The following is a 20,462-nucleotide window of genomic DNA, read 5'->3' as shown; positions in this document are numbered from 1 at the left end:
AAATTAATACGCTGCATTTACCACAGCAGATTCTTACTTTTCTGGTTTTAGGTCCCGGTATATTATTCCAAGACTATGTAGATGGTCTAAAGCAAGTGCTAATTCTGCTAGGTAAAATTTAACATCATCTTCTGTGAACATCACCTAAAAAAGAACAACAAAAAAAAAAAACACATTATTTTACATACAAAACCTCTAAAGCTTACATCAGCACCAACTGAATGGTCCAGACAATCTGGTGTTACAGAATGTTTCTTCTTAATACTCATATTGATTTTTATAAAAAACTAGAAATTCAAATTGCTTCGTTAGAAAAGGTCTAGAATTTTATAATCAACACTGTTGCACAGTATGTACTTGAAAACTTTTGAAAGCAATATTGTACTATACTTTCTGCAAAACTGAGGTTATTTACTTCTGATTGCCCAAGAGAACAAACAGATATCGAAGCAGGACTGAAGAATTTTGGGAAGCATTTAAAGAATGTGACTCTCTCTTCAATGGATGTGAACACGTTGTTTCTAGACAAATGAACTGAAGTCCAAACACCTGAATTTCTTCTACAAAGTCTAAGAGAGAAGAAAAGCATATGCATCATTTTTGAAGAGCATTTCTCTAAGTACCATCATAAAGGAGTTACATGGATAGTAAAATCCCAAAATGCAGCCTGAAATGAAACTGCAGAAGAGAAAGATCAAAGAATGAACTAAGGAAATGGCAAGAGTAAGCACCGGTAAGATCTTTGGTAACAATCTGCATTTTCTATTAGGAACTAATCACTGCTATGATTCAATGATATCATAGAATTAGAGAATGGCTCAGGTTGGATGGACCTCAAAGATCATCTAGTTCCAACCCTCCTACCATAGGCAGCGATGCCACCCACTGCATCAGGTTGGTCAGGGCCTCTGAACATGCTATTCCTACTATATGAACAACCGTTGTGATCCACTGAGAGAAAAAAAAAATTGCAATTAAACTGCTCAGAGTTAAAAAATAAGTTCCTTCATGACTTGATTCTACCTCAGTTAATATGAACTGCTTTAAAAAAATTAACATCTTCGGATAATTGTCCCCCATGGATTGGGGAAAAAACAGCAATGGGGATCACAGATGACCACTGTTTTAAGCAAGAATTAAAAATAACACATTTTCATCTTAGTAGTTTAAGGAAAGGAGATGATACCAAAGCTTGCACAAGAAGCACTTGCTGATGTTACCTCTACAGAAGAGCTAGTATTTAGTACAGGTACACTGAAGAAGGACGGAAATCTCTACAAGAAACACTTAAAAGCTCAAAGAATGAAAGATCCCATGAGGCTGATAATACACCCACACTATGTTCTTTGAAAACATTGACTGAAATTAATTTCTCCTGAACTTAAACATCTGCAGTGTAGATTTCTAGCTCTGAATTAATCACTTTCTCCTTTGTGGTTAATGGATAAAAAGCAGGAACTTTTAGACTGCAATTCATCTGATCTATCAGATAGATCTGATCTAAAGAAGGGTCAGCCTCTTCACACAGGTAACCGGTGATAGGACTAGAGGGAATGGCCTCAAGTTTTGCCAGGGGAGGTTTGGGTTGGGAATTAGGAAACATTTCTTCTCAGAAAGAGCAGTCAAGCACTGGGACATCCCTGGGGTGTTCAAGGAATGTTTGGATGTGGTTCAGTGGGTGGCAACAATGGTGGTAGGGAGATGGTTGGACCAGATGATCTTGGAGGTCTTTTCCAACCTTAGTGATTCTATGATTCTGAATAGATCAGATGAATTAATATGAGGATGAAACAAATCCAGCACGCCCATTTCACTGTCAGTTATCAACCATTAGCTTAAATGCAGGTACCTATAAAGAACTTATCTGCATTAAATCTTATAAAATTTGAGTGGCTTAAGATAAAATAGTCATCACCAGGAAAGTGTTATACATTCTTTCTTAGGAATTGAGAAAAAAACATGGATTTTTTGGAATAACTACTTCATGTATATCCATGTTTTGACATATCTTTAGATGTAGTAGCAAGAGAAGAAAATCTAAGCAAGGTATAAAAAGCAATGAAGAAATATTGCATGTCTAAGACTTTCAGAAAAGATGTAAATTACCGAGGGTTCTCATGGAAAGACTTTGTGCAAAAAAGCAATGAAGCAAAAACCTAGCTCATTAAAAGAAGACTATTCAAAATTTTATTCAATGAAAATTGAATTATAAGAAGTAAACTTTTCTAATACAGGCAATTTTAGTTTAGGCAATTTTAAAAGTCAAATTTTATCAATATACAATTTTCAAAGAAAAAAGTTTACCTCTTTGGATAAACGTGTAAACAAGTCTCCTCCCCTGAGGAAATCCAAAATAAGATACAGCTTCCCTTCTGTTTGAAAAGCTGAAAAGATCAATTAAAAACATTAAACATTATCTAATTTTACCCATTATTAGAAGAATAATCTACCCAATAATTCACCCTTATTTTCTTTATCTTTCACCCTCATTTTCATTTATTAAAATGAATTATTCTTCTTTTTCCTTGTATATTGTATATTCCTTCTATTTCCTTGTATATTTTAAATGTATTTAAAATTATTAAATGTTTTTCTTCAATGGGCCAAGAAACTCTCATACCATGTGAGAGAGAAACAAGTCATCAATGGAATGCCTGAAAATTTAAGCTATACCTTGGTTAATCAACATTTCACTCCAGATTTTGGAAGTACAGATTTGAAAAATCTGGAATATATATAGTCTATCTCGCAAAAGAATGACAATAGTATAATCTAACATTATTTAAGCCACATTAGAGTGACAGATCTGAAACTTGAACTGTAGGAAAAAATGGACTCTAAAAGAAAAAAAATGAATTGAACAATAAAGACTACTCTGTTTATCTATTTTTTTTCTTGTTTACTTTCTGCATAATGTTTTAAAAGTATTAATTTCCTCCCCCTCAACTTGCGTACACATTAATGGCTGTCCATGCAATAAAATTAAAAGAAGTTTTCTCACCAATTTTAATGAAACCAGAAGTGATACCATTGCACATTTTCTACAGAGCATGGCAAAGGTAAGAAATCAATTTTTAAAAAGTGAATGACTAATATAAAAGATAAGAGGTTTTGGAAAAGAATAGCTAGATACAGATAGGTAAACGTCCTTTCTGATAAAGCAGAGAACTACAGACTCTCAGTCCCATGAAGATTTAAGACCATGAATGAAGTTAACCATGTATATAGAGTAAACTACTACACAGCAAGCCTTTGCACAATCAGGATTTAGACAGCACACATTTTCTATGATTCTCTGAACTACAATATAAATGTTAGGTAGTACTTCAACAAGCTCCCATTTTTAAGATATAAATTATTTTCCCCCTCCAACTCACCATAATGTAACTTGACAATAAAAGGATGGTTAACTTCTACTAATATATCACGTTCCATTTTTGTCCGAACCCGATCTCGAACTACAACAGAACAGGAGCAAGATTAAAAAAAAGTAAATCACATTATGAATCAGCATTGCTCCTATATTTCCTGATGTACTTCACATCACATACTGTGGTATAACAACTGCCTACAGATCCCTGTTGTGTATACAGAAGAGATTCGAGACTTTTACATCACAAAAATAGTATTATGAAATAGATTCAAAAGAACTAAAGAACCTTATGCAAATCAAGCAATACAGCGTATTATTTTAAATTACAATATTAGATCTCAAAGGAAGTTGCAATTACAGAAAAAGAGCATTATTTCCAAATAGTTTCATATTAAGATTTTAACAGTAACTTTCATTTGCTTTCAACTTTGTTCTTCCTAAAACTTGAACCAAATGACACTCCAAACCAACTGAAAATAGTTGAAAAGTGTGATATCTTCCTGCTACTGTCAGTTTTCTGTTCTAGCCTTTTGCATCCTTGAATGCTTACTGCCTCAGAGCATCTCCTTTTCCAGCTGCAAGTCACACTTCCAATTTCAGTGTTTATCAGTCTCCCCATGTGCAGGCAGAACTAGATCCACAACTTTTTATTCATAAGGCTCAACCACCATTAAAATGTGATGAAGACAAACGCTCAAACATCTTAAAAAAGCAACTGCTAAATGACCTTTGACTCCAATTCTCAGCTATTAACAGGTTTGGGAAATGAAAGACTATTGAGGATATCAAAGGACCTTAAATGAGTGGAAATCAATTCCAGAAAAATAGGAAGTAAATAATGAGAATAACTTGTGCCACAATACAGAGTAATCAAAATATAGGAAACTGTTCAAAACCACTCACACCCTAATAGTTTTAAACGTAAGTGAAGTATAATGAGATTTGGCACTAGATCTTAGGCAGAAAAATGCGAAGTTCAACATTTTAGCAGAGGTTCGTAATTCAATGCAAGTATGAAGTTTTTGTTTACATGTCATCTGTGAATATTTTCAGATTAAAACATGTTAAAACTGCAAATCAGTATTATATCAGTAACATCTAAATAATATCAACAATACAAGTAGACTGAAATATTAAACAATAACGTAAAACAATAAATACACATTCTGGCTAAGCAGTTAGAGAACACTTTAATCTACTATAAAAAAAATCTTATGGAATTCTCCAGGACAGATTTGATATTGTGCAGATTTGAACTTATTTTGTTACTGATATCATTTGTGACCAAAACCACTCAAGAAACAAAACATTATAAAGTCTCATTTTAAAACTAATTTTTGCTCATTTAGCTTAAGACACTTAAAATTTCTTCAAATATATCCTACATCCAAGAACAAGCGTCAAAAGTTCTGAAAAAATGTACTGATATAAAAAAAAACCAACAAACTAACTCTTCTTAGAGATTCTAGAATAAAAGAACTCGAATAGTACATTTTTAAATATTGTAACCTCAACGTAAATTGAGCAAACAGTATTAGCTGTCTCATTTGCAATACACAGAAAGTTAAAAAAGGAAGGATATTATGTTTCAGATAACAGCTCAGTAGAAAGTCAAGTGGCAGATACAATGCAACTACTGTTTTAAACCACCACCAATGAGAGGGACCTAACATTTAACATGGCAAAGGACTGAACCTAATTCCCCCTTTAATAGCAATATTGTACTGTTTACTAAATCTCTCTGTGTTTACTACACAAAACAGTTTGATAGAAATAAGTTCTAAAATACAATCTGTAGAATAGCCTGTGTGTAAAGATTATTTTTTGGTAATAATGTCCATGATTTCTCTACCTCCTTGCTCCAAATAGTGCTTACCTTTCAAGGTGGCCTTTTTCAACACCTTCATTGCATAAAGCTGCCTGGCATCTGATCCTGAGATTTTTTTGACAAGAAATACCTGCATGGAAAATTAAAAGAATTATTAAAAAGAAGTAAAGGCAACTCAGATGAATATACTTCGGTACAAAATCTGAGTTTGCTCCTCTTACATTTTTTATATCTTGCTTTCAAATTCTGCAAAGTACAAATAGAAATTTCCTTGCATTTTTACATAGTATTATTTAATTTCATAATGTAAAAGGTTCATTCAAGGCAAAATCTGCCAAATTAATTCTGGTTAAACTTAATTGATTTCAGCGAGTAAAGGGAAGGATGAATTCGGATTCACTTAGATGAAAAGATTGAAACAAAATTCAACTTTATAGTCATACTCTTCTGTAAAAATAAGCTTATTGATGTTAACTTTTTAAGTAGCTCCGTCTTAATAAAATTTGTAAGATAGCATAATGAAAGTGCTAATGAAATAGTTGCCTGATATGAAAATAAATCAGTGTACAGAAGTTGATCCACAAAGTTATGTAAAATAATGTTTAATAATTCATTTTAGCAACATATAAAATAGCGAGAACCAACCTTGTGTCACAAAAAAAAACACAGCTAATACACTTTGATTGAATTTTGCATGTATCTGTGAAGTAAAACCAGCCTCAACTAAAGTGTCTTTCACTTTATTCTTTTGTGTAAAAGGATTTCTTGACTGGAGTTGTTTTTAATAACCCTAAGATGCAGATATATTCTCTACTTTGAGATGAGAAATATACACTTCCCACAGGTTTTCTAGTTATTCATGAAAAAGCACAGAGATATGTTGTGGTAAATGAGAATATTAAATGTGCTATATGAGATTAGTTTTATCTGTTTTTGTAACCCGTCATATTAACAACCCTTGAAAAGCATACAGATTAGCCTTTTAAACTGAACGAGTAGTGGCAGAGTGTCAGTATCTTCCAAACTTTTTAGAAAATAATAATAATTATATATATATTTTTTACCTAAATGCTAAAGCAAGTGAGAAGACAAGCATTTTTACATTATATCTCAGCTGGGTAGTTAAGTATTTTTGCTTTTTCAAAACATGAAAAAGGTCAATTATAGCATTATATTTAGTAATATCAACAGAATTGAAGGGGTTGTTGAAATCATCATTCATTAGCTTACATCTCCTTGCCTCTGAATGATTTACTTCTCCTGATTAGAAGATTTCCAAATAAAAGCTATTATCTTCATTCTGTATGTAATCAAATGACATCAGAAATGACCATTAGGTTTCTCCAGTGTAGTCTTATTAGATCGAGTACTTATTAGACTTGGGTACAAAACTTCGTAATTTATAAACATCTAGATATCCAAGATTAATTGGAACTGCTGCTTCAACAACATGACCAATAGTAAATTTCTTCCACGACAAGAAGTGAACTGACTATTCTAATTTTCCCCAGTATCCAAGATTGGTTTAGCATTGGTTTAACATACTAGAAAGCTAACACTACATTCAGAACTTGAATTAAGGCTAAAAATGGACTTAAAAGCTTTGTTGCTTTTCATTGTAAATTCCATTCTTTCTCAACGATCTCTCTGTCACAAGAATCACAGAATCACAGAATTTTCTAGGTTGGAAGAGACCTCAAGATCATCGAGAAATTAATGTTTTATTTTTAAGTTTGATTTGGACAGTGAAAGGTAGAGGTCACATACACCTATTGAGATCTTGGTGTGGAGAGTACCCACTAAAATGCCAGAAAATGAGTATTTAACAGAAGTTTAAATAAGTATCCAGTTAGACTGTGCCTTAACCAAATTCTAGCATGGGCCTAGCATTAACAATCCAAAGTATATAATAGTTACTTCAACGACTACCACTGTCTAAAATTTATTATTTAAAATTACAATGTATTACAAAAATATATTGTCTGTAGTTTCTGTACTGGTGATAACCTTTGAGTTAGCAACTAGCATTACATACCAAAAAAACTCTCAAACCTTGTCCCTTTCAAACACAGAAAAGTAGTTAAAGCAAAATGACATTCCTTCCTTCACGTCAAATTTTCCATGCATCTTTGAGGTCTACATGCAAACTAGAATAAATTTACCACTTTAGAAGATCTGCCACAATTATGGTGGCACTAATTAGCACTAATTTAGAAAGCAGTTTTGACCACCAACATTGCCTTAATGCAACGAGACTGTTCTAAATATTTCATTCTTCAACACTTTTCAATATGATATTCCCAAATACTACTCCACAAGAGGACTATTACCAACCTTCCCAAAGGATCCTTGTCCGAGCACTTTTAGAAGTTCAAACTGTGACGGGTCTGCTTTCTCGTGTCCTTCCTTTACATGATGAGTTATTGCAATTTCTTTGATATTTCCTTCTTCCTGACAGAGCAAGAAAGATGAGCAAATTTACATTAGTGGTGCATCTTCCTGAAACATTTATAAATTCACAGTACATTAAAAAATAAGTGTAACTGAATCTAACCAACTATATGTTCCCAACAGTAGATAAAACATTCAGCAATAACACTCCCATAATTAAGGCGTTTACAAAAAAAAAAAAAAAATTTACCTGGTACAAAAGGTTGCATTAATTTAGTGACCATGTAGCTTAAACCTTTAGAGACATATCAGAAACCAGACAATAACAGAGTTGACAGAAACATGTCATCAGTACCCAAGTTTTTGTGGCTAAGCCCATGTTGTTTGGTTCATCATCTCCATTTCAGATTTACAACCCAGAGGTGGAAACCAAATTTCCCTTAAAGTTCCCTTAAGGTATGTAATAAGTGGACCAGATCTCTTCAGAAGGTGTTCATTTTTAACACTTGAATAAGGACGACTGTGAGGCAGCAGGCCTTCTAGTCATCTTCCAGTCTTCACTTAATCCTGTATTTTTTTACTAAAAATTTGATAATCCCCTGAAAAACAACGCTGTGTGCCACACAACAGAAGAATTTCAAAACTTATCAGCAATCATTCAAAGGTGAGAAAAAATGCATTCTTATCAGCGTCACCTGAACAACTATCTAGGCATTATACATGACCCAAACTTACAGTCAGTGCTGCTTAAGTAACTTCTATGATAAATACAACAACAACAATTTCAACTTTTTGTGCATTCTCTTCCTATTCTTTCCCTGGGCTACAGTGAATAAAATAAAACTAAGAATACTTTCCCTCTACTTAAACTCAGATTTATTTCACAGAATCACAGAATGGCTGAGGTTGGAAGACAGCTCTGGATGTCATATTCAACCCCCCTGCTCAACATGGACATCAAGAGCAGGCTGCCCAGGCAGCTTTTAAAGACCTCAGAGGATCTCAGTTCTCTTGGCCTGTCCTCATGACAGGTATCTCAGTCCCTCAAACACCTTAGTATCCCTTTACTAAGGGATACTCTCTCCAGTAGCTCTCTAACTCTTGTACTGGGGAGCCCAGAACTAGACATGGCACTCACAGAATCACAGAATCACAGAATTTTCTAGGTTGGAAGAGACCTCAAGGTCATCGAGTCCAACCTCCAACCTAACGCTAACAGCCCTCCACTAAACCATATCCCTAAGCTCTACATCTAAACGTCTTTTGAAGACTTCCAGGGATGGTGACTCCACCACTTCCCTGGGCAGCCTGTTCCAATGCCTCACAACCCTTTCAGTGAAGAAGTAAAGTAGAGAGGAATGATCACCTCCCTCAGCCTGCTGGCTGCAAGGACACTTTGCTGGGTTCGTGTTCACCTTGTGGGCCAGCATCTCCAGGTCCTTCCCTGCAAAGTTTCTTTCCAGCTGGTGGTTGGCCCACTGCTACTGCATGGAGTTACTCTACCCTTGGTACAGAACCATCCACACCACAGTCTGTTCATTGAGCCCATGCTTCATTGGTTTCTATGTAAGGATCTTATGGAAGATTGTCTTCTGTCTTACTGAAGTCAAAGTAGGCAATATCCACTATCTGTCTACCCATTCCATCATAGAACATTATCAGGTTGGTCAAACATGATTTCACCCATGTGAATCTGTGTTGACTAATTGCAAGCACCTTTTCCTCCACACACATAAATAGTTTTCAGGATTAGTAGTTCCCTTGTCTTCTCAGGGGTTGAGGATGACCAGCCTGTAGTTCCCTGGGTCTTCCTTCTTGCTTTTTTTGAAGACAGGAGCTGCATAAGCTCTGCTCCAGTCCTTGGACACCTTTCCCATTTGCCATGATAACTGGAAGATAATCAAGCATGGCCTCACAGTGCCATGAGACAGGTCCCGTCAGCACTCGTGTGCATCCCGACATAGCCAATGAACTTCACATACATCCACTTTAAGTACTACATAACCCATCCCTCTTCCACCAACGGTAAGGTCTTTCTTGCTCCAGATCTTCCCCTTGATAAAAATGTACCAAAATATACAATAATTCTAGTGACAGAGGAGTAGAGGTAGCATTTTAAATATGTGCTTCTGCAGCACTCATTTATGTATTTTTCAAGCATTCGGCAACATTTATGTGCATGAATTATTGCTAAAAGTATAGTTTTGTACAGTCATTTTAATATCCCTTACAAATGCACAGTAACTGTCCATACATGTCTACTGAAACATACTTCTAGATCACTGTTTTTCTTTCTAAGGACTCTTTTCAAAAGGTTAGCAACAAAACTTGGAAACAAACTGCAGACAACAAAGCCTGAGCATGCACATCTATCCACATATAAAATAATTCCAGTGCACACTTTTTAAGAATGCACAGAATGTACTAGCAACTGTTGAAATGAAATAGTGAAAAGAAGAAGAAAAAAAAAAAAACAAAAACAACTGGATTTTTCAAAAACTAAGACCACCAATAAAGACAGGGGCCAATTTCTCTTGTAAAACAGCCGAAACTCCACATGTGCGTGCACGTATGCCATGTACTGCTCCTAATGTCAGAATCTATCCCAAACCTTTTTTCATGAGAAAGTTATGAATACTTCGATCAATCACTCAAACTTGAATCTTTAGAGAGCCTGAAAGAAATGTTGGTTCCTTCTACTTCAGAAAGTAATTATTTGTTGGTGGGTATCTGTGTTTTTATGCTTTAACTTAGCATGTGATCAGCTGGATAACATACTACTTGAACCACTCTCTGCAATCTTAGAGAATCCCAGGGGAGGAGCAGCACAATAGAACAGACTGCTAAGCACATATTCCTTTGTACACTTTGATCTGCTTCAGCTCAACTGTTTTACCTATTAACTCCCTTGGAGTCTTGGGAAAGTATAAAAAAAAAAAATCCAATCTTCTTGTTATCTAGTCACTTTTAAGGACTCAAATTGATCGGGTATGCATGTTGTTTTAAAAGCATCGCAAAAGGTAACAAAGACATGAAAGGAAAGGATATTCACATGTTTTCTATAAACAAACAAAACATATTTTCAAATGCTATGCAATTATTATGTAAGAAACTTTCCAGTGGTTATTTTGGGCACCCTCTTCAAAAACACCACTTCACATTCCTGATGCGAAGTGAATACTTCCAGTCTTCACAGTTCTCAAGGTTCAGATACTTTTCAGTCCTTATAAGGCAGACCTAATATAACTCCCTTATAAACAAACGGGAACTCAGATCATATCCTACTTTAGTAGCTTGTCCTTAACATACGCTTCGGAGCAAGATTTATGATGAATATATACCCACAGATTTGCAGTTTCTTCTTCTTTCTACATAATTGCTGAACATTTGTTATTTTAACCTAAACAGTATTTTGCAAGTGCAGCTAAAAATACAAAAGTTCAGCCTTTTATAGAGAGGAGAATTATATGCCAAAGTAATTAACCCTCACTGTACCCATTACCTACCTGAATTAAAATATAAACCTCTCACACTGCAAAGCTGAAATGGCTATTTCTCAGACACCAGCACTAATCACAGTAATTGATAGGTGCTGTTGTAATGTATACTCCAGAAGAGAAGCCATTCAGTCGAGTGCTGAATTTGCTCTAATTTGCTGATTTTCTCCATTCCTGCTCATTCCTGAGATACTTCGAAAAAAACAGTTGCCTCATGTGATGGGCTCAAATTAAATAGGATGACAGATAGGCTGCTGAAAGACTCTGGTCCTCCTCTCCTTTCTTCCCTTCCCTGACAGCTTTCACACCACTACGGAGACTCACTCACCAGCGCTTCATCCGCTACAGCAGCGGGACAGACCCTTCCTTCCAGTTATAATTACAGTATACTGCCAATCTTTTATTTTGGTTATTTATAAACTTGGAAAGCTCCCTTTTCTCAAGCCTAATACTGCAACATTGTCTAAATAGAAAATTCCAAGAAATTTTTCTTTTTCTAGCCACACAGGTCTTAAGGCTTTCTTCACACCATAAAGTAAAACTGCCATAAAAAGTCACATTTAATATAAAAAAACAACACATATGCTGTGTTAGTCAACTTAAAGTGGTTGCTACTGGCTTCCGTTATTGTGAAACTAAATATAGAGCACAAGGAAATAAACAGAAGGTAACATTACACCGAGTTTCCTTAACATTTCCTTAACAGTATAATAGTGTTAAATCAACACTGTTCTAGATGGGAAGTCAGTGAAAAACAAGTTTGAGTATGAATATAAAACACCACTATTTTAGAATAACTTCCTGCATTGATATCGTTGATATGCATTCACGATTCTGAACTGTGCTGGTCAGTATTTCAGTATAGGTAAGTTCTTAGTAATGTACCTCACAATTTACATCTGTGCACAGGAATACAAACACAGGAGAAGAACACTGAATGGACTATATTCTACAGACAAATCAAATCTAGAAGAGAAAAGCTAACAAAATTTAGAATTCATCAGCCACAAGGGTGACTCATTTTTTCTCTTTAGGAATCAGATGCAAACTGGAATAGGAAATATGCTTGTCAGAAAAAAAAAGTAAAATATATATATATATATATATACACACACACACCTTCTAGGCAAGCAGTAAAAAGCTATTTAACCCTTTTTAGAATTAGGCCATTATTTTTATTGCCTATCACTGGAAAAAATCTGTATTTTATTCCGTATTTTAAGTACTTATTGAATACTGAATGCTTACTTTACTTCTAGTATTTTAATTCATATTAATTTCCTTGATTAATTAACTCTGCTATAATACAAAACACTTGTATTTGTTTCTGAGATCTTATTACAGGAACAACTACTAGATAACATATTAAAAGGAAGCTGGACTTCAAACCCTGAAGGAAGTAGAAACAGAAGAGCCTTGTTAGTTAAACATTTCTCAGTAGTAATGACAAAGGCCAGAGAACCAAGAGAAAAATGAGAGTTTGTCTATACGCAGAATCTCCCATAATTTATCCTTCGGATTTCTGAATTTTCAGCAGCAGATCTGAAAACACGTCTGTTTGTAAAGACGTGACCCATGCGGAATTGGATGCCATAACACACTGCTTGCTTGACGTGAATCAGTTTATCTGCAGACCTTGATCTTGGAAACATACACCTCAGAAAAACTGAAAAGAAATCATGCTGTCTAGGGCTGGTCCACAATACCATTCCTATCATACAGCTTTGTAATTTCCACTTCCCTTATTGCTCTGAGTAATTCTGATGCTTTCACAGATTGTATTTCTTTTCTAATAAATATAGCGGCAAAAAAGAGTACGTATAGGCCTTTTATCTCTACTTTCAGTTCCTCACTGCAGGTGCCACAGAGGACAAACGAAGCTGAACATAACGTGACAGTGATGTGAAAGGAGAAACAAGTAAAAGGGGGGGGCATGAACCAAATTCTTGCATCTGGGCTTAAACCATCTGTAGTCACTTTGAGAAAGCGTTGCCAAACACATACTTATCCAACGGTTGAGAGTGCTGTGTGTGATATGCTCTTGTGCACATCTCGATAAATTTAGAAAAATATAATTAACACCAATTAGAATTCGAACAGTACTTTAAAAACCAGAAGCATGCTTAGTCCATAAATTTTACTTTAAAAATGAAAGAACAGCGAAACAACCAACTATAAATTAAAAAAATATTTAAGTGTATGCTCTGATGCAGACAAAATCATCTGCAAAGAAAACTCTGAATCATCTGAATGGATGGCACAGGAACAGACTTATGTCCTTACTTATATGATGGAGAGGAAAGCTATCAGGAATAAGGAGCATCAGCATATGGAAATACCACAGGCATCCTGCGTGCCTAAAATTCTCAGTTTCAGATTCCTGAATAAATGTATAAGCACAGTGTGAACATGGACAGCGACAAACAGGACAAAAATTCCAAAACACTGGGACAGAAACTGGAAATCTACCAAGAAAGTTACCTTTCTTTCAAAGCTATGTAAAAATTAGATGTGAGTTAACTTAAAAAGAACATCAACGAGTAAACTGTTATGTTCACTTACAGGATGTTTGTTTAGGAAAGGTATCCCTGGAAGATAGATTCCTCATTTCTGGGTACTTAAGATTGTATGAATATGAGTATAAATATTTTTAATAACTCAAATATGTAATCATAAAGAGTTAAGTGTTTAGAGACAAATTAGTTCATTAGCTTGACAGTGAGTGACAAAGATCTGAGTATACACTTGTAGTGGAAGCATACGTTAATTGTGACATATAGACTACACCAGAGGGAAAAAGTAGCAGCTACGTTAGAAATGTGAAGTTTTACAGCCACAGTATGATGGAATGGTATATTTAAATTGCTCCTACACATAGGTGACTTTTAATGGGTGTAAAGTCGTGAAGTGACATCAATCCATAAAGGTAAGAAAGAAATACAAGGAAATGCTTATAACCTAAGCCACCCTAAGCATTCACGTCAAATAGAAGGTGACTCAAAAAACCGGACCCACCCTGAACAAGAAGACTCCCTGCACTCTCTCCCATCAACTTCAGTGAAATTACATTGAAATCAGATAAAATACAGAAAGCCGATCAAAAAACAGATATCCAAACATCAAAACTCTAACAAAGATATGCATGTACAAAGAGACTGAGTAGTGGGTGTGTTAAATCCATTAAAACAGCATGTTTGTTTGTTTTTTAATGCATTTGTGGTCAGCTACGTGCAGAATAACAAGCAGTTTATTTTTATAATACCAAGAGCAAAGACAAGTATATGCTGAGTGCCTGTAGATTGAGACTTTCAGACTTTCTGCGAGAACATTTATATTTAACACACTACAGTGTTCAACTAGTTTCAAAATAATTAGCTTTACAATTTTAGTGACTCTGATGCCTGTTCTTGTATAAAATGAGTCTTCTAGTTGATAACAAACAAAGAAGGGAACAGCTAAATGTTTAAAAAAAAAAAAAAAAAAAAAAGATTATCACAATACACAGAATCTATTAGAAAGCTTCTATCAAATTCAGAAACAGATTTCCAAGAAAATTTTCCTTATTAAGAAAGTAAATCAGGTATGGATTTAGAAGACCCCACAAGTTCTCATTATGAAAAAATAGAATACAGTTGTTTGCCCTATGCTGAATCCTTTGCATCAGGAAGGAATTATGAAAGATAACACACAGCATCCGTATTCAGTTAAGAAAAGGGGCAGCAGTGACTGCAAAACAAGGTCGCGTGTTTGTTTGCTTTCCCAGAAAGCAAATTCTCCTTAGACACTGGTGAGAACCTCCTGGGAGCTGCAGTGAATTTCAGTTGGCAGACAGTTAAGCACCAACCAAAAGAATTTTCCTTCTGCACACTTGCTGACTACATGAAATAAGTCACGAAATACACCATCAAATCTGTAACACCTCAATAAAATATTCAGGGTTGAGAGAAAGAAAGAGGCGATATCCCCTTCTGTGTCTAACAGAGATGGAAGTTTTCATAACTGACACGAAGGAACAAGAATAAAACTGACCCCCACACTTCTAAAAAATCAAAGCATCTGAATGTTACAACAATTTCTGGCCAAAAAATACACCATGGTATGTTTGCTTTTGGAATTCAGAAGCAACTTCCCTATCAGTAGGGCTTTTAAAAATACCACATTTTTCTAATGTGTAATGAGGCTCAGATGACTAGGACAGACATGGCTTATACCCAGTGGGATGAGAACCCAGTGGGATCTCATCGATGTGTATAAATACCTGAGGGGTGGGAGACAGAGGGATTTGGCCAACCTCTTTTCAGTGGTTTGCGGGGACAGGACAAGGGGCAATGGCCACAAGATGGAGCACAGGAAGTTCCGCACCAACACGCGAAAGAACTTCTTCACGGTGAAGGTGACAGAGCACTGGGACAGGCTGCCCAGGGAGGTTGTGGAGTCACCTCTGGAGATACTCAAGGCCCATGTGGACACCTGCCTGGGCAGCCTGCTCTGAGGCTGCTTTGGCAGGATGGTTGGACCCGATGATCTTTCGAGGTCCCTTCCAACCCCTACAGTTCTGTGATTCTGTGGGTGAGAAATCAGTCATATGCAAAAAATAGGTCCTGTATACAAAAAAAATTCTTCCTGGACAGCAAAGGTTGTTGACATGCTGACCAAAAGCAGTAAAAGTGGTGTTAAGACTTTGGCATTAGATAAACAGATTAACAAATTTTAATGTCAAGGAATTATTAAAATTCCGTTCTCAGTGTATCTGTAATTCTGCAGAATACCCCTATTTTCACACAGTATCTCCAACATCCCTAATAGATCTTTCATCTAAAAATACAGGTGTTGATCAGAAATACATTGGTTCCTTATATTAAGGTTCTAATCTAAAGAGAATCCAGAATATCTAAACCAGGTTAAGTAACACTGGAGAAGTTAACTTCAACACTGACGTTCCCGCTTCCAACATTTCCAGGTTTCACCTTCACCTGTTAATTCTGTCCTGCTCTTTTAATCAAGTTAAGAAGGTGCAATCAGGAGCATCTTCTATGTATAGGTACTTACAGACTTAGCTATGTTACCTTAATTTTCCCCTTAAGGTAAGTAAAGGTTAGCTCAGTGTTTTTTTTCCACTGTAAAGCAACCTCACACCCCCTGGTCTTGAAAGGGTCTTTTCGAATCACTTTTTGGTTTCGATAAACTTCATTTTTAATGTTAATTTGGAAGCCCCTGCATCACAGCTGGGCTCACAACTGGCATAGCCCCCTACTACTCCAAGTCCATATCTTCCTGCTCAGACCCACAAGAACTGTGCTTACAAAAGCAATGATTCCAAGCCTGCACTCAGATGAGTGGTAAGTGACACTGCTCATCCTTTCCCAGTCACCAGTTTCCAGTGTTAAACACCACGACCACCTCCGACTCATGCAAAATTCTTTGTTCCTAATACACAATTTAACATTTAACTGGGTCAGTCTAGGTATAATTAGAAAACTCCTTCTAAAAGGACACTATTAATGCACTAAGAAATGCTGGTGGGATTCCACCAAAACGCTCTTTGGGAACTATTTCATTCATATTTCCCATTTAAAATAACATCTCAAAATTCATTTCATATAATATGCTTATTCTGTAATAGAGATAATTTATGGAAGAGAAAGAGCCAGAATCACCATTAGGGAAGTTCATGCTTCTGGAATCACAACTTCAGTACAGCAAAGAGCGTGAAGGAGAGGAAAACCTTTCTGCTACCTTCAATCACAACTAAGTCAGACCAGTGTTGGTGAATATCACCTCAAAGATCAACCATATTTCCAGATAAGACAGCCCTATAGTAAATTTTTAAAATAAGTTACTGAAATAAAGACAGATATTTCAATGGTGTTAGGGTCATCTTTTTTCCTGAAAAGACAGGAAATAGTCATTTCTAAAAGCGTAAAGGGCAGTTTATAGTGACTGTTCAATGAATGCATTTATTCAATTGCCCTAAATGAATTTTAACTTACCTAACAAACTCACTGCTCTATCAGCTTACACTATTGACCATACAACTTTCAAAAAGCAAATCCAGTGAATAAAGAGCTAATTCCAGTTGTCATCTTCCACTTCTAAGCTGAGCACCAGCAAAAATACTGCTTTTCTCAGCTTTCACTTGTAAGTCTTAGCTACGTAAGCTACATAGATTTTTTTCCATCTTCCCTAAGGAAGCAGCAGCTTTGTTTTCATTCCCTCAGTCTTTTTCAGGAAAGTTTTGCTTCCCTGAAAGAAACGACTGTTTTCAAGGCATACATATGCTCAGTACAAGTGAAGGTAAGGATGAACACCTAAAAACGGATTCCCCACCAAGTTGTTAACGCTGCTCCAACAACTGCTGTTGAAAGTCTCCTTTTACTACTTTGTTAACCTTCATTGTACTCAGAGTTCATCTTTCTGACTGTCATGGGCAAAATATCGTTGATTCCGGTAATCAAATACTCAGTATCTCAGAAATGGTTTCTATGATATTAAACCTCGTTTCTAAAGTTACATGAAGCAGTAAGGACAGTAAGCTTATTGGATATCAAGTGATTTCAAAAGGATGACTCAATGCTGGCACAGCTCCGCAGCTCATATACATAATTTCCTTTTCCTCCCCTCCCTTGAGTCAGGAAGTCTCCTAGATGCACTTACTTTCCTAACTTGTTTTGAAAGTAGAATAAATTTTCAGTGTTACCTGAAGAAATAAAATCCATATGAACTACGCATTTTGAAGAAGAAAGAGCCAGCAAACTGAAAACCATTTATTTTTAACGCTTGTATTAGAGCTTATGGAAATCTTTATTAAGTTAAAAATGGGAGTTAAAAGTGTGAGGAATGCACCATGTCAGCTATTTCTTTTAAATTTCAGAAATATTCTATATACATTCACATATTCTATACTCATTATAGTCCTACCTCTAAACTCAGAACTACCCTTGAAAAAAATATCTATGTCCAACAACTATTTCATAACTTCCCATCACTTCAGTGAGCAACATCACTGATGTAAACCACAGCATAAAAGCAATTCTTATATTTGTGACTAAGATTCAAAATTCAAGTCATTTAACAGACCTAGTATGTATTTAAATTTTTATAAGTGTACAATTGCTTTAAAAAGCTGGTTAAAACAGCTACTACTGAAGTAGTAACTATTTTAATACAACAAAAGGCAAAGCATTGCCATGCTTAAAATTAAGCTTATTAAGAGATATTCTGTGTGCATTTTCTTTTACACTAGTACTTTAGCAAAGCAAGAACAGAGAAGTTGTAACTAACAGTGACATTTGAAGTCAGAGTTTTTCCACACTTTATAAACTTTGGTTCTTTTTAGGACAGAAAAATACTTAAAAATATTAGAAAAATCTCAGTTCTATTGACATCGTATTACTTGTGCAGATGGTATCTATTATTTTTACCTGGCAGAAACAATACAATTTCCTAAAAACAAATTTGATTAGCAAGTGCCTAATTTAACAACTAAAAAAAAAAAAAAAAGAAACGTGAAGTCTCCAAAAAAAAAAAATATTCAGACATTAAAAACAAAAATCTCTGTATTTAGGCACCTCTTCTTTACTTTCTGCACCTTCTGCTCTTTTCCGTTCATGGTTTTCTAGCGTACTGCAACAGTTTTAAGGCCCCAGAAGATGCCTATATCCACATTTGTTCCAGGTAGCCAATTCATTCATATGATGAAAACCACAGACCTGGTTGCTGAGACTGAACTCCTCCCATTCTTTTGGTGTTTCAGATGAAGCAAGATAGGAATTTGAAGAACAAGTCCTGTCTCAGAGCACTGCGTCAATGGATAGATGAGGAGGCCCTTTGGATAAACATGACTGGCCAAGGCTAAGGGAGTGATTTTGAAAATACTTTTCCTCTTCAGACTGAAAACACAAAGGCCAGGACGAAAAAAGGGATCCCGTTCCTTCCTACCCAAAAGAACTGCGAGCACTAGGTTGTTCAGCAGGTAAAGATGAGGAATTCACGTAAAAGCCTGATGCTGGTCACCAAAAACAGTTCTGTAATGTCATTTTCTTTTGATCAAACACCACAAAATTATCTCATGAACCAGATTGTGCATGTCAGCATTGGAAAAAAATAACTCACTGGGTGGAACTTTCATTTCCCAGTAACTTTGATACAAGCTTTGTTCCTCTGTAAGCACTGGCATTTAAGAGCACTGCAATTTATTTTTTTTTAAATGAATTATTTTTAGAAATCCATAAACAGATTTAGTACTAATCTATGAAAACTATGAATCTTGCTTTTATTCAATAATATATTCTAAAATTTACATGGTCTGAAAACCCTTAGCTCAGGGTGTACTGTCTAGCATTTTAAAAAAATCAATAGAATTTTAGAGACAATATAGCCAAATTGCCATAGGCAGATAAAATAGTGTAATTTTTGATCACAGACTAAAAAATATCTTTCACCTTGCTCATGGAAAAGAACTAAACTTCATGGCTAAGCTGACAAACGTTTATTTTATAGGGTTACTTTTAAAAAAGCTGTGTATACTGCATCCTATGTTCTATTGTTTTACATTCATGTCCTGTTTCACTGTTTCAGTTACAGCAAGTAAATTAGACTTCAGTTTTTAACACTTACTGCAAAGTTCAAATGAGTACATAGGCCAGCAGATGTTAAATTACTATCCCTTTTATTTACAAACTAGTAGACATGCATTGCTTAGGATGTTAAGACAGCATACAAGAAAGTTTTACACTGAGAAGGATTTGTAGACTTACAGGAGCAGAAACATGAAAGTTGATCTAAGTTTCAGTGAAAATTCTTAAATACATTGCAAAATTACATGTATCGTTAAATAGTTAGGAAACAGTGCACAGGATAATGCAGTTTGTCGCTATAGATTTTCTTAACTGAAAGCAACCTTTATCTTTAAATGTATAGGTTTAACAAATTATACAAATTCAGTGTAAATTATTCTATGCAAGTTATTAATGTAAATTATTGCCTCAAGATGAAATAACCATAACACGAACTACAACACAAGTGTCACTATTCCTAGTTCTATGTTCATAAGTAAATACTAACGAGCCCATGTTATTTTAACTGTCACTCCACAAATAACTACACCTTATAGTTAAAAGGACTACATAAAATTTAACTACTAAAACAAGTTTTAATTTTCAAAATAGAAATATTTTTAATAAAATAAGACTACGAATGAGAAAGCTTAACACATAGCTATACTCATACTTTTATGGGAGAAAATAGTAAGCATTGCAGCATTTTCAGAGGTAAAAACTTCCCAATCAGGCTGTCAGCAGTTACCTTAGAAGTTTCTACAGAATATTATAGGAACACAAACTCCCTCCCACATCCTTTTTTTCTTTTTTTTTTT

General features: G+C 35.3%; 1 protein-coding gene across 3 annotated transcripts in view; it reads right to left on the bottom strand.

Annotated features, from left to right (window-relative positions):
• Positions 1-20,462, bottom strand: part of RPS6KA3 (ribosomal protein S6 kinase A3) — a 76,163-nt gene that overhangs the window by 31,308 nt on the left and 24,393 nt on the right. For all 3 annotated transcript variants that reach the window (XM_032197841.1, XM_032197851.1, XM_032197858.1), the window contains 5 exons: positions 7,536-7,652; positions 5,250-5,331; positions 3,378-3,458; positions 2,305-2,384; positions 38-144 (listed from right to left, as the gene is read on the bottom strand). In XM_032197841.1, the coding sequence (XP_032053732.1) occupies positions 38-144; positions 2,305-2,384; positions 3,378-3,458; positions 5,250-5,331; positions 7,536-7,652 (467 nt within the window). The remainder of the gene's footprint in view (positions 1-37; positions 145-2,304; positions 2,385-3,377; positions 3,459-5,249; positions 5,332-7,535; positions 7,653-20,462) is intronic.

This window comes from Aythya fuligula, chromosome 1 (assembly GCF_009819795.1).
Source record: "Aythya fuligula isolate bAytFul2 chromosome 1, bAytFul2.pri, whole genome shotgun sequence".
NCBI lineage: Eukaryota > Metazoa > Chordata > Aves > Anseriformes > Anatidae > Aythya > Aythya fuligula.
Note: the sequence above shows the minus strand (reverse complement) of the source record. Positions and strands in the feature narration are given on the sequence as shown.